The sequence below is a fragment of the Rhododendron vialii genome, chromosome 7a (assembly GCF_030253575.1).
Source record: "Rhododendron vialii isolate Sample 1 chromosome 7a, ASM3025357v1".
NCBI lineage: Eukaryota > Viridiplantae > Streptophyta > Magnoliopsida > Ericales > Ericaceae > Rhododendron > Rhododendron vialii.
In genome coordinates, this window is record NC_080563.1 from 8868969 (window position 1) to 8883417 (window position 14449).

At 38.0% G+C, this 14449-nt stretch overlaps 2 protein-coding genes across 2 annotated transcripts in view; both read left to right on the forward strand.

Annotated features, from left to right (window-relative positions):
* The window catches only part of LOC131333400 (peptide-N(4)-(N-acetyl-beta-glucosaminyl)asparagine amidase), an 82889-nt gene that overhangs the window by 6447 nt on the left and 61993 nt on the right, over positions 1 to 14449 (forward strand). The gene's annotated exons all lie outside the window — the stretch shown is intronic.
* LOC131333399 (phospholipid-transporting ATPase 1) lies at positions 4213 to 11867 on the forward strand. The gene is made up of 7 exons (XM_058367900.1): positions 4213 to 6861; positions 6978 to 7290; positions 7846 to 8554; positions 8643 to 8766; positions 8936 to 9155; positions 9938 to 10396; positions 11389 to 11867. The coding sequence occupies exons 1-7, from the start codon at positions 5184 to 5186 to the stop codon at positions 11609 to 11611; spliced, it is 3726 nt and encodes a 1241-aa protein (XP_058223883.1). The 5' UTR covers positions 4213 to 5183; the 3' UTR covers positions 11612 to 11867.

The following is a 14449-nucleotide window of genomic DNA, read 5'->3' on the forward strand; positions in this document are numbered from 1 at the left end:
TGGCCGCGAAGAATTGCAAGACCATAAGTCATTCTTAGCGTCCAAGAGTAATTATTTGCAGCTAGGAGTAATTTTTTGCGGCCAAGAGTAATTCTTCGTGTCTATGAGTAATTCTTTGTGGCCACGAATAATTCATTGCAGCCAAGAGTAATTTTTTGTAGCCGGGAGTAATTTTTTGCAGCCATGAGTAATTCTTTACGACCAGGTGTAATTATTTGCGGCCAAGAGTAATTCTTAGTAATTGAATTCAAGTTGGAATCCTGTATGATTATACATTCTTAATATCTGTGATGCAATCCCTGAATGTAACTAACGGAATTACACAGATTTGATAACATTTGTTGTGTTAGACTATTTTTATGAATTTGGTTAGATAGACCATGTTTGAAACTTATTCTTAAAATGAAAATTTCTGAGAAGTAGATTTTGTTGGGAGAAGAAAAAATTTTATGATCTACGGTTATTTGTAACGCTCATCTAGCATGAGGTGGGATCATACACATATTCGAAACTCATCTCATGTGAGATAACGTTAAAAACAACCGTTGTATCCAAAAAAAACTTCAAAAAAGTGGGGTTTGATATTTCATTTAGATAGCATTAAGGCACGGACTATTACTAGTGTATACTATATGTATGTGTATGAGTTCTTTTAATTTATGAAAAACTTTAAATTTTTTCTAGGAGAAATTGTATATTTTTAGTCATTGTTTTGAGAACTGAACAAACATTTTGGGACAAAGATAGTATTAAAACTAAAAAAACGTATTAAATTTGTATTTGAATTAGGAATTTAAGCTCATTGAAAACTATAAGTACGAGATATTTGATACTAACAATCACTCAGTTAATGAGGTCCTGTTATATTTGGATTTTGAGAGTGATGAGTATAGAGAGATAGATCGAAATTTTTTATTAAATACCATGTCCAAAAATTTTGAGATTCAAAAACGAACAAGGTCGACCCAATATTTATGTTGTGCAAATATGTGCGTAGCTTCAAATTGAGTATTGAATATCTGTGTTTTTTTTTTTAAATAAAAGAATCGGTTCTCGAGAGACGAAACAAAGACAAGAATAATTTAATAATTATTATTTTTAATGATGCTTGACATAATCATCGTGGGTGTTCAAGCGCAATGTGTTACGTTTGCAATAGCATCTCTAATTCGGCTTCAAATTTAGGGATGTCAAATTTTTTTTTTTTTTTCGAATTCACTTGATAAATTTGACATTTAGAAAATTCCGAATCTCCTATTATTACAATGTCAGAATTGCATCGTATGACTTTATTGAATATATCCAACCAAAGTGTTTCCAATCATTTTTTAATTCTAACGGCCGAACCAAAGTGTTAAAACTTCATGTCAATTGCTAACAAGGATTTGACCTCCGTTTTGATATCATAGTTCAAGCATTTGGTGGTAAAATTTACGAACTTCGGGTTGATGTTGTGCAGTGAGTAGGGCTGCAAACGATCCGAGCCGCTCGGAGCTCGGCTCGATAACGGCTCGACTTGGCTTGGTTCGAGACAAAAACGAACGAGCTCGAGCTCGAGTCCTGGGCTCGTTTCATAAACGAGCCGAGCTCGAGCTAGTCGAAACTCGGCTCGAATTGGCTCGCGAGCTCAATTATTATATATATATATATATATATATATATATATATATATTAGTATATTTTTACATATTTATATTTATTTATATATATATTTATATATATATTTGTTTCATAAACGAGCCGAACGAGCCGAGCTCGAGCTCCGTAAATACATCTCGAGCCGAGCTCGAGCTCGAGTTCTGCAGCTCGTCACGAGCTCGAGCCGAGCTCGAGCCAACTAAATTTTTGGCGAGCCGAGCTCGAACACTCTAAAACTTGGCTTGGCTCGTTTGCAGCCCTAGCAGTGAGCACCGTGCTACGTACCTCCGAACCGTTGGATCGTGCATCTGCGGCTCGGATCTCATCTTGACAATCAACGATTGAGAGTTTATTGCCAAGATGAGATCCGAGCCGTCGGATATACAATCCAATGGCTCGGAGGTGCGCAGCACAATGTTGCGTACACCACTGCACAACACCATCTTCCAATTCAAAATTTACGCCTATTCATTGGAACTGTTTGAAGAGTATCTCCGGCCTTTACTCAAATTTGAAAGTGAAAGCTTCACTTGGAATTTTTGTGCGGTTTGAGTTTTGATGGAGATTTTAAAGTATAATAAGTGGAGAGAGATAGATAGAGAAAATTTATTGAAGACCATGCGCAGGAGTTTTAAGTACCTCAAACGAACAAGCCCAAAAATATTTCAATATACAAATCCAAATCTAAAATATAAATTTGAGTAAATGGTTCAAATCTCTAAAACATAAATTTGAGTAAATGGTTTATTCATGACATAGTTTTTACTTATACTCAAAATTTGAATCAATAGAGAAATTCATTCTCGGCCGTTTATTTCGACAATTAATGATTAATGTATGCTTTTCAATTTTAGCCGATAGCCATTAATTCTTACCGATTAACATTGGTTTTCAATTCGAATCATTCAAAACACTTTTAGATGCGTGTGATTGAAACTTTATTTCCGAGTTGCTCCGTAAAATGAGTTTTTCCTCTGGAATCAAATACTACTAGTAAAGTGGTAGGTGTATCAACTACACTATTAACTGCCCTCGTAAGACGAAATATTTAAAAGGAAACAAAAGTTACGGATAAACATGAGTTTTTAATGGAGTATTGAAAAAACAGTACTCAATTGGAGAAATAAATTTAATGTGCATTTACAGGAGGAGGCTCGAGAAGAAGGGCAGGCCTGATGATTATTGTTTCAGTCGTTGTGCTGCGTATTTATCTTGACGTGACTAGTCTTTGAAAACCCAACCACGTTACCAAAATTTATTTCGGTTTTGTACAACTATTATGGTCAATTTTGAGTTTCTTTTTTCTTTTCCTCCTTATTGAAAGGAAAGGTGGAGGTGTTGGAGACCAGAAATAGTAACACTTTCCCTAGGTGTGATCATAAGAGACGTGTAACGGCGAAATTCATAAGTACTTATTGTCTCATCCGAGGCCGAAGAAGGCAATAGACGGAATATAAAATTCAAAACTGAAGCGAACGAGCGGTGAGATGTCTTGAAAATCTTACATGTTTTGGACCTCAATTACGACGAAGAGAATATTTGTCCTCGATGTACTACTATTATGAGTAAATGATAAAAAGTAAAATAATGGATGACAAACATATTAATTAGTAGTAAAACTGTAGACCCTACATCTTCTTATAGATTAGGATAAAGAATTCGCTAGAAAGTTTGCATCAATTTCATTCAAAATTCAAATGCCATAAAAGTCACAGGATTTTTTTAAAAATATATTACCCTAATTTAGCTAGCTCATTTCTAAAAGAAAGAACTTGCCAAAATACATTCTAGGAAAGAAAGATAATACGAAATCCATGTTATTGACAAGAACTTCCATATTTAAATTCGCACGTCGTTGAGTAAATTTTTTGGTACTTTCCACCACTTTTCATTCTCTTCATATTCTCTTTTATTTTTCTCCGTATTCTCTCTTATTTCTCTCCATCACTTCTAATTGTTTTATTGCTTATCAAAAGACATCGGAAAAACATATTACTAAGAGTAACCGTTCAGTTTATCTGTGATCCGAACTAAAAAGCAATTTATTTTAATTATATTTTTGACACTTTCAACCATTCTTTGAAATAAACTCATCTTAATTTATTTTCTCTCCCATCACTTCTATTTTTTTCCTCATCAAAACTCAAAAGACATCAGAACACATGTTAGTATGTCACTGTCACTTCAGGTGATTCACACACCCTAACTCCAAAAATCAAATTAACAAACCAGCAACGGAAGATCGAAACTTTTTTTCAACACAGACGATGCTCTCCGGTCAAATTCAGACTTCCTTTCCATTTCCTTTCCCTCACAATTTTCATACCAATTCTTTGAGAAATTTTTCAGTGCCGGGTAGACAAAGACCACGTGGTGTCGAGCACGCATTTCGACCGTACGTGTTTTTTTTTTTGAAAGAACCGTCCAAACGTGTTTATTATTATACACAAACAACAGGGAAAATACTCAACCCCTCCCCTCCCCTTCTAGAACCACTTGACTTTTACCAGCACCTTTCTCTTTCTCTCCAAAGACTTTTCTTTTCTTTCCCTAAAATGATTTGCTTTCCCTAATAATGTAAACACGCCAATTTCCCCATGTTTGATTTTGATTTCCTCTTTGCTGTCTGTCGCCACCCATTACGACTCCTTCCCAATTTCTTGCAGTCCTAGCTAGCCCGCCCATTTCTCTCTAAAAACTGCAAGCAATGCCATTTGAGTCATTTGACCCTTCAACAGTATTTTGATATCCTCTCTCTCTTTCCCTCAGACGTACGCATCGGTTCCGACCCCCTCTCAGCTGCACCAAGAATCACCTCTTCTGCCTCATTCTCTCTCTCTCTCTCTCTCTCTCTCTCTCTCTAGGACTGCCCAGCAAGTAAGTTGAACCTCTCAAATACTGTATCTTTCTGAATATTTATAGTTCCAATACGTATTTAGATCCTTAGCTGGACTTGTATTTCTCAATGACCCAGTTGTGAATAAACATTATCCTAGTCCCCTATTACCAAGCTTCTGCCTTTATGATTTTTCTTCTTCCGCAGCTCAATCTGTTGCTATACCTTTGATTTTAGTTGAGATCAGTATCTGGGTATTTCTTGATTTTCGTGAATACCAATTTTCTACCTCTTTCTCTAGCTGTATCTCTGTTGCTCTTGCTCTGATTTTTGAGACTTTTAATTGAGATCAGCATCTGGATATTTCACAAATTTCGTGAATACCCATGTTCTTTCTTTTCCTCTCACTGTATCCCTGTAGCCCTTGCTGTGATTTTTGAGATTTTTAGTTGAGATCAGCATCTGGGTAGAATACCCATGCTCTTTCCTTTCCTCTAGCTGTATCCCTGTAGCCCTTGTTGTGATTTTTGAGGAATTTAGTTGAGATCAACATCTGGGTGTTTCACGAATTTCGTGAATACCCATATTCTCTTTCTCTCTAGCTGTATCTCTGTTGCTCTAGTGGAGATTTTTGAGGATTTTAGTTGAGATCAGTATCTGGGTATTAAATGATTTTCGTAAGTATTGATGATTGTTGGGTCCCAAGATCATGGCCTCTTACCGGCCCCTTTTGATCCCTTCCCCTCGAACACCAGGCACCCAAGACCTGCTGCCGTACACACCCCTCTCAACTGATCCGTTAAAACCCATTCCCAAACCTGAGGTGTTAGGGATGGATTCTGGTGTTAATCCAATTGACAATCACCCTTCAGTTCATGATGCCATCTTATTGAAGTCACCATCTTCAAGAAGAAGCATTTCATCAGCCCAATCCAGAGCTTCAGGTGCAAATTCTGTCCAATCCAGAGGTTTGGGCACGACTTCAAGCCGGGAGGTGAGTTTTGTTGATTCGGAACCCAAACCCATTCGGTATGGGTCATCAAGGGGTGCTGATTCTGAAGGGCTCAGCACGTCCCAGAAAGAGATAAACGATGAGGATGCAAGGCTAGTCTACATAAACGACCCTGCAAAGACAAATGAAAAGTTTGAGTTTAAAGGAAATTCCATTAAGACCTCGAAATACTCTTTCTTAACCTTCTTGCCTCGAAATCTGTTTGAACAGTTTCGCAGAGTTGCATACATCTATTTCCTTGTGATTGCTGTCCTCAACCAGCTTCCACAGCTTGCAGTCTTTGGTAGGGGAGCTTCCATCTTGCCATTAGCCTTTGTGCTATTTGTTACTGCAGTCAAGGATGCATATGAGGACTGGAGGCGGCACAAGTCTGACCGAGTTGAGAACAACCGATTGGCAATGGTTTTGGTAAACGATCAGTTTTGTCAGAAGAAGTGGAAGGATATTAGGGTTGGCGAGGTCATAAAAATTTCAGCAAACGAAACTATTCCCTGTGATATGGTGCTTCTCTCAACCAGTGACCCAACTGGTGTTGCCTATGTCCAGACCATTAATTTGGACGGGGAGTCGAATTTGAAGACACGGTATGCGAAACAGGAAACCCTTTCGACAGTACCTGAGAAGGACAAGATTAGTGGGTTGATCAAGTGTGAGAAACCTAATAGGAACATTTATGGATTCCAAGGTAATATGGAAATTGATGGGAAACGGGTTTCTCTTGGACCATCCAATATTATTCTCAGAGGCTGTGAGATCAAGAACACCATTTGGGTACTTGGGGTTGCAGTATATGCTGGCAGGGAGACCAAGGCTATGCTCAACAACTCTGGAGCTCCATCTAAGCGGAGCCGACTTGAGACCCGTATGAATCGAGAGATCATTATCCTCTCTGTGTTTCTTGTTTGTTTGTGTACTATAGTCTGCATTGGTGCCGGTGTTTGGCTACGGCGATATAAAGACGAACTGGATATCATACCCTTTTTCAGGAAAGCAGATTTCTCCGATGGGGATGAATCAGACCATAATTATTATGGATGGGGGATGCAGATATTTTTTACATTTCTCATGGCAGTTATTGTGTTCCAGATTATGATTCCAATTTCTTTGTACATTTCTATGGAGCTTGTTCGTGTTGGTCAGGCTTATTTCATGATCAGGGATGCCCAAATGTACGATGAAGCATCAGATTCAAGATTTCAGTGTAGGGCCTTAAATATTAATGAAGATCTTGGACAAATAAAGTATGTATTCTCAGACAAAACTGGCACCTTAACTGAGAACAAGATGGAATTTCAATGTGCTAGCATTTGGGCTGTAGATTACAGTGATTCAAAAACTAGTTCACAAGGCGAGCAAGTTGGATTCTTGGCTCAAGGTACTAACTTTTTTTTTGTGTTTCTTAACTACTGCGAAATAGTCTGTTAAATTAAAACATACGTTCATTGTCTTTCTCACCAGCTGTTTATTTTATTTATTTTCTCCTGTATTTAGTATTAGTGGACGGACAAATTTTGAGGCCAAAGATGAATGTGAAGGTTGACCCAGAACTTCTACGATTATCAAAGACTATAAAGGATACAAAGGAAAGCAAACATGTACATGACTTCTTCCTTGCACTGGCCGCTTGCAACACAATTGTGCCTCTTCTTGTAGAGACATCAGATCCAACAGTGAAGTTGATAGACTATCAGGGAGAATCTCCAGATGAACAAGCGTTGGTTTATGCTGCTGCTGCATATGGTTTTGTTCTTATAGAGCGAACCTCCGGGCACATAGTTATAGATGTTCAAGGAGAAAAACAAAGGTAATTTGGACGTGTTTTCTTTTCAGTTTTCCTGAACCTTTTTCGTTTCTGTGTAACTCATGGTACAATTATGTTACTACCTTGGTTATGATTGTTGTAGTCTCCTGGTCACAGATTGGCAGCCGTTTTAATGGGTGGTTAGGGGTTCAATACGACACAGATGACAGCAGATGTAGCCTATAGGGAGTAATTAGGCAATTCTCAGAACTTTCCTACAGAAAGTAGATTTTTCAATTGAACCCATTGCCAATTTCCCATTGCACAAGATGTGGGATATATTCTTGTTCCATAAAAAAGAATCTTTTGCACTAGTTATTGTGTCATTCAGTTCAATTTCCCAATGATAATACCAAAATGAATCTGTGAATTTTTTTCTTGTTGTAGTACTAGGGACGAAGTTTCTGATGTCTCTTTAGTAGCAAAGTTTTATGGCAGTCAATTGGGCACTGATTTTACTGTTATAGTTAGTTAATCTACTGTTCTCACTTCATAACGCTGTATTCTCACCAAGGCATATAACCTTTGTTGTCTTTGTTTTGGTAAATGGGAATGCAGGTTTAATGTTTTGGGTTTGCACGAGTTTGATAGTGATCGGAAGCGGATGTCGGTCATATTAGGCTGTCCTGACAGAAGTGTAAAAGTCTTTGTAAAAGGAGCTGACACAACAATGTTAAGTGCAGCAAAGAAATCCTTGAATTTGGACGTAATACGTGCAACTGAAGCCCATCTTCACTCATACTCGTCTGTTGGTTTGAGAACCCTTGTTGTGGGAATGAGGGAACTCAGTGCTTCAGAATTCGAGCAATGGCAGTCTTCTTATGAGACAGCAAGCACTGCTTTGATTGGAAGGGCAGTGTTACTCCGCAAGGTTGCTAGTAATGTAGAAAACAATCTGATTATATTGGGGGCCTCGGGGATCGAAGATAAACTGCAACAAGGCGTGCCAGAAGCCATAGAGGCTCTCAGAGTTGCAGGTATTAAGGTCTGGGTTTTAACCGGGGACAAGCAAGAAACTGCTATTTCCATTGGCTACTCCTCCAGACTTTTAACTGGCACAATGACCCAGATTGTAATAAACAACAACTCCAGGGAGTCATGTAAAAAAAGTTTAGATGATGCTTTGGTTATGTCTCAGAAGCTCATGACACTGTCTGGTGCTATGACCAATACTGAAGGAAGTTCTGGAGCCAGTGCAAGTCCTCTTGCACTGATCATTGATGGGACAAGTCTTGTTTACATACTTGACACTGAGCTTGAAAACCAGGTAAATTCTTGAAATCTAGCCAAAACCTCCCTGCCTCACATGATTTGGAGCTATATGCTGACTTGACAGTCTCTTCTTGATTTTGCAGCTATTCCAATTAGCTAGTAGATGTTCTGTCGTTTTATGCTGCCGAGTGGCTCCTTTGCAAAAGGCTGGAATTGTTGCCCTCATAAAGAACAGGACAGACGATATGACACTTGCTATTGGGGATGGTAAAACCCTCTCTCTCTCTCTGTTATTTATTTATTTATTTTTCTCCCCTGTGAAAAGAAAAGAGCAACGGATTGATATAACACATTTATTAGAAAGGAATGTAATGAAAACGTCTTTATTCTATTGGATTTTGGCATGAGCGTTGAAGTTTGAATTGGATATTTCCAGGTGCTAATGATGTTTCAATGATCCAAATGGCTGATGTGGGAGTTGGCATTACTGGGCAAGAGGGTAGGCAAGCTGTCATGGCATCAGATTTTTCAATGGGGCAGTTCAGATTTTTGGTTCCCCTTTTATTTGTTCATGGACATTGGAACTACCAGCGGATGAGCTATATGCTATTATACAATTTTTACAGGAATGCGGTGTTTGTTTTTGTCTTATTTTGGTGAGTGATTTTTTGGTATCTTCTTACCGAACTGTTATGCATGTGAAACTGCAGTCAGCTTAGCTGTCAAATTTATGGACATTTTATGATGAGCTTGTTTCAAGGCTTTGCCTAATTCTCGAACTTTGTTCCCTCATTCTAACCAATCTGGAATGGGTAATGAGAATAGTGATATCCTATTGTCAGTGGGACCAACCATAAATCCGGTAGTCTTGTGTTCAACTCCTGCTGTTAATGCCACCTTGAGTCATGACCCTGATCTGTGACTTATGAGTGGTTGCAGGTATCCAGGGTTTCGCGGTTGAGTCTCAAAGGGCCCTGAGTTACCTAGAAATCTGAAAAGGGTCTCAAATGATATCTGCTGGTCGTGTTCAATTACTCAAATGAAAACGCCTGTTTTATTTGAGTGGAACTTTTCATTTACCTTTTTGTTCCCCAAGTTCCTTAGCAAAAAGAGTTTATTCCGTACTAGTTGTGGCCAAAATGTTTGAAGCTACACTTTTGATTTGGAGGCTACTTGGTGAAAAAAAAAAGTTTACAGTCTGACATACTTTTAGGTTAAGCAGAGGTGGTCGGTATAAAAACCAGCCCTTTGCTTTGCTGAAATTTTTGGTTGACTGTGTAGCTCATTTAACTGTACTGAGTTAGCAGTGAGGAGAGATATGCCAGTACAATAAAAAGGACTGTTATTTACTTCTATTACATTTACTCAGTACTCTGTAGTTGTGTACCAAAAAATGCTATGTAGTCATATCCTCATACTGTTATTAATTATGGTGCAGGTATGTGCTTTTCACTTGTTATACTTTAACTACTGCAATAACTGAGTGGAGCAGCGTCTTGTATTCGGTGATTTACACATCATTTCCTACAATCGTTGTTGGAGTTCTTGACAAGGACCTAAGTAGAACGACTCTGCTAAAGTATCCTCAGCTCTATGGGGCTGGACAGAAAGAAGAAAGCTATAATGGAAAGCTGTTTTGGTTGACAATGATAGACACACTGTGGCAAAGTGTAGCTGTCGTCTTTCTGCCTCTCTTTGCGTACTGGCAAAGCACCATTGATGATTCAAGCCTCGGAGATATTTGGACACTTGCGGTCGTCATTGCGGTTAATATTCACTTAGCCATGGATGTGATGCGGTGGACTTGGATTACTCATGCAAGTGTTTGGGGCTCTATACTTGCTACATCCCTTGCTGTCCTCATCATTGATGCTATACCAATTTTACCTGGTTACTGGTACAGTTTCTTTGCTGAGTTATTTACGTACGGGATATATACCAATTGTGCCTGTGCATATGTCGTGTACCTGCCCTTCTGGCTAATATGCCTTAGTTGCACATCAAAATTGAATCCTGCCATCCTCTTGGGTAATTGTGTCGCATAAGTATTCTAGTGTTTCTTACATTTGCCCAATATTCCAAGCATCTATATTGATGTTTTCAATGTTAGTCTCCACATTGCACAGGCCTTTGTGGGAAAAAGCTCCTCTCGGTCTGATTTATTATATGTGATTAAGTGGTTACAGGTATTAGAGCAGTATTAATGTGGAAGATAGTAAAAAAGAGAGGAAAACTTTCACTGGTTGCATCCTCAGTGGATGAATACCCGAAATTCACATAGGCTCAAGGGTATAGCTCTCTCTAACTAGGATAAATTCAATATCCATAGATCCTACTTCTGACCCACTCAGGATGCTGGCTCTGAACATAGAAGTTATTGACTTTTATTTACTATCTGAAGTCGTGCTATTTGATGTCTTCAGTAAATACCAAATAAAAGAAGAACTACGATTTCTTTTTCTGCTGCTGAAACCTTTTCTTGGAAGCTTGGATAAAAATAAATCTTACTAGAAAATAAACTTTACTCAGTTCCAGGATTTTGTTTTGAATGACTTACTATAGTATTTTTTTCCCCTTTCAAAAACAAGTTAGTTACAAGTGCACAAGGCTCCAAGTACGTGGCTTTACATGTTTAGCATTGCGAGGATTGAACTGCGAAGTGGCTACTTCTTTTACTACTGAGCTGCAGTTTATATGACGGATAGTGCCACCTCGTATTTCATGTTCCTTCATACATTTTCTTATACATGGATATGTTATTCTGCATTGTTACTCTCGTAACCTCACTGTCATCATTCCTTGCCTGACCCTTGAAGCAATATGCATGAACAAAAGAAATCAAGTCTTTATCTCAAGTCTGATGTGCGACTCTGAAAATAATTCTTGCAGGGCTATATTTCATCTTGCCGGGACAGGAAAGTTTTGGTTGTGCTTGCTTGGTGCCCCAGTGGGAGCATTGATTCCTCGTTTCGTTGTAAAACTTTTGGTACAACGCTATTGCCCGAATGATATTCAGATTGCAAGAGAAGCAGAGAAGTTTGGGAGTCTTAGGGAAGAGTTAGAAGGTACAGAAATAGAAATGAACCCGATTATCGACCATCCGAATAGATAATTCGGGTAATTCTGCTCCTTGTAGTCCTCCTCTTTTTCCTTTTTGTGAAAAAAGAAAAGAAAAGAAAATCATTTTCTTTATGCTGCTTCCAAGTATACCCATTTTTGATTACCACATTTCATTTCTTGCTATCCGAAGGGTAGAATGTGTATTACTTAGGTTTGTATTCTCATGTTGTATTCTTTTATAGAATTTTTCAATGTACATGAGTAAAATGCTCACACTTTAATAAATAGTACCATTGTCACATTACTTTTCCATGAAAAGAGTTCGACGTGGGAGTGTTTTTAAGTTTGGAACCATCAACTCAAGAAGAGGAGTAGAAAAGAAGACTTTTCCTCTCATTATACACGACTCCCTAACCATCCTATTATCCTAACAATCCCATTCAGGTTAAAACTAACCCTGCATTTTACACAATATCCTTCGTCTTCTAAACTCTACACTTTAGCCCTTGCTTCAACGGAAATGATATCGTTGTAGCCCAATTCTTATCAGCACTGGGCTTGTTTGTTTTGGTATTTGGATTTTGAGTGGAGAGAGATAAAGAGAGAAATGATTAAGAAAAAATTTACTAGGGATTGTGCGCAGAGAGAGAATCCAAAATCCCAAACCGAACAAGCTCAGCTCTGCCCATTTTGATGTCATCTAGTGGTCATGCCTTTGGGTGACATTCAATAAAGGGGTTGGCGGTTCCCTCCCTTCACTTTGTTCCACCGTTGCCTTTACGGGCACCCGATAAGTCATTACTTCATCCTCGATCTCTTTAGCTTTGAAACTGGAGACATGGTCGGCAATAAGGGGTGCGGATGGCCTATTTTGTTTTTGCTCTAAGGTAACAAACTTCGTGAATTGTCTGCATTGTATTTGATGGATCACAAACGGTGGCTGAGAGCAACTTTTATGTTCTCTGGAAACATGTCAAGAAGTTTCATCATATAATCTGACCAATCCAACGGTGACCAAGAGCAAGGTATCGGGGTTGAGGACGTGGGCGTGGGCGTGGTAGACGAGGAAATAAATGGGAGCACATCTTATTAGAAAATAAGGCTGAGTTTTAGTTTAAGTTTTCCCAAAACCCGGACAAATTCGATAAGCCTGAAACAGCATTAATTTTTCATGAGGAATGGAACAAGCAATTCCCATAATCTCGTATTTATGGTTTGATTTTTGAACGTGTAAACGTAGATCCTTAAGCCGTTTGGTACAGCTGAAGATTAATTCGGTGAGAATTTGAAATGCCTTTGCTACGTGAAATTTAAACTGTTAGCATTCCATGGTAAACGCGAAACTACTGAATTCTCAACAGAATTGGTTTATCCATTTTTGGCGAACTCAAATAAGAAGCAGGATTAGTTGTGGCTAAGTGCCATCATTTACACTACCTTCGCTACAATCACAACCATCTACCGCTCATCGTTTTCATCACCATTGGTCCCCCCATCATTATACTTCCGTCCCCACCGCCAGCTTTGCTATTTCCTTCTTCATATCTCCATAAAATTTTAGAACTCTTCACCCAAATCTAACATATAGTAGAGTTTTTCTGAAACTCTCTAATTTCATTCTAGAACCTTCCAAAAAGATATAGAACATTCTCTCCAACATTTTAGACCGTTCTCGAATAGTTTAGATTATTCTTAATTCTTCTAGAGTTCCCCACCATGTAGAATAATCTCTAACCCTCTTAAACATTCTAAACTTTTTTAAGATTCTCTAGTATATTAGGAAGGAGGATAGGGTCGTTGTCTCAAGCCTTCAAAATTTAATCTCCAACTGCTATTGGATGGACAAATAAAAGTATAGAACTACAATAATGCTTAGCCACAGTGGTGAGAAACAAAAATGGCTCTTTATGTATTTTCTAATTATCTCTAATTCTCATCCTCTGGCACCTTTTTAGCCATCTAAACGTGGGAGAGAATATTCCTTGCCTTGGTTTGTTTTCTTTTCTCTTGATCAAAACCCTCAATCGAGACAAGTGGACTACTAAGATCATCTTGATCTAAGCCTCTTATTCTAGTAACAAAACTTTTCTAGAAAATATGTTGACTTCCTATCTACTCCACAGTTCTCTAAAACTCTCCTTAGCCCAAAATGAAACAAATTCTTTTTTGAAAATATGTTGGCTTTCTATTCCCTCCACAGTTCTCTAAAACTCTCCTTATAATTCTTTCAACTATTATTCTGGAACTCTCCGAAGCTCATGATTTTTTTACTAATATTATATCAATAATTTTTTTCTTTCACTATCGTTTTTTTGCTGATATTATCTTATTATGTAGTCCATGAGATTTTTTTTACCGATACTAGTATATTTTTAAGTGTGCTTGGCACTGTATCGTGTGCTCATGGATGTAGTTGTTCTTGTATGTAAGAAAGTTGAAATTAAGATTCAGTTATGGAAATTAGAAAGAAATTGCAAGAGTAAATAATTGAATGTAAGATAATTTTTACATAAAAAATATTTTAGAAGAAATGCAAAATGAGTTCTTTGATTAACTCTGTGACTTTAATAGTTCTTTAAACCTGCACCTATCATTAAAGTTACGATATGAAATTTTACTAATGTTTGGAATTTGGTAAATTGGTGTTTGAGATGCGATAATTGGGAAATATTTTGAGAGTAATTGAGTGTCAGTAGAATACTATATGAGTTTTGGGGTTGAAGATGCTAGGATAATCCTAACCATTGAATTCCAATTGGAGGATCATTCAATTCCCTATGGATTGGAGAGGAGCTGGACTCGGATTTGAGTACTACCTAGAGACTAAAAAGGCAACGAAATTAGGATTTTGATTTTGATTTGAGGAGGGGCTAAATAAGGGGAAATGATT

What these genes read in the sequence shown, in the direction of transcription:
- LOC131333399 (XM_058367900.1), top strand. Translation starts at nt 5,184, where the DNA reads ATGGCCTCTTACCGGCCCCTTTTGATCCCTTCCCCTCGAACACCAGGC. An exon ending in GTTCAAGGAGAAAAACAAAG is followed by an intron (nt 7,291 to 7,845) that starts GTAATTTGGACG and finishes ATGGGAATGCAG; the next exon opens with GTTTAATGTTTTGGGTTTGC. An exon ending in GACACTTGCTATTGGGGATG is followed by an intron (nt 8,767 to 8,935) that starts GTAAAACCCTCT and finishes GGATATTTCCAG; the next exon opens with GTGCTAATGATGTTTCAATG.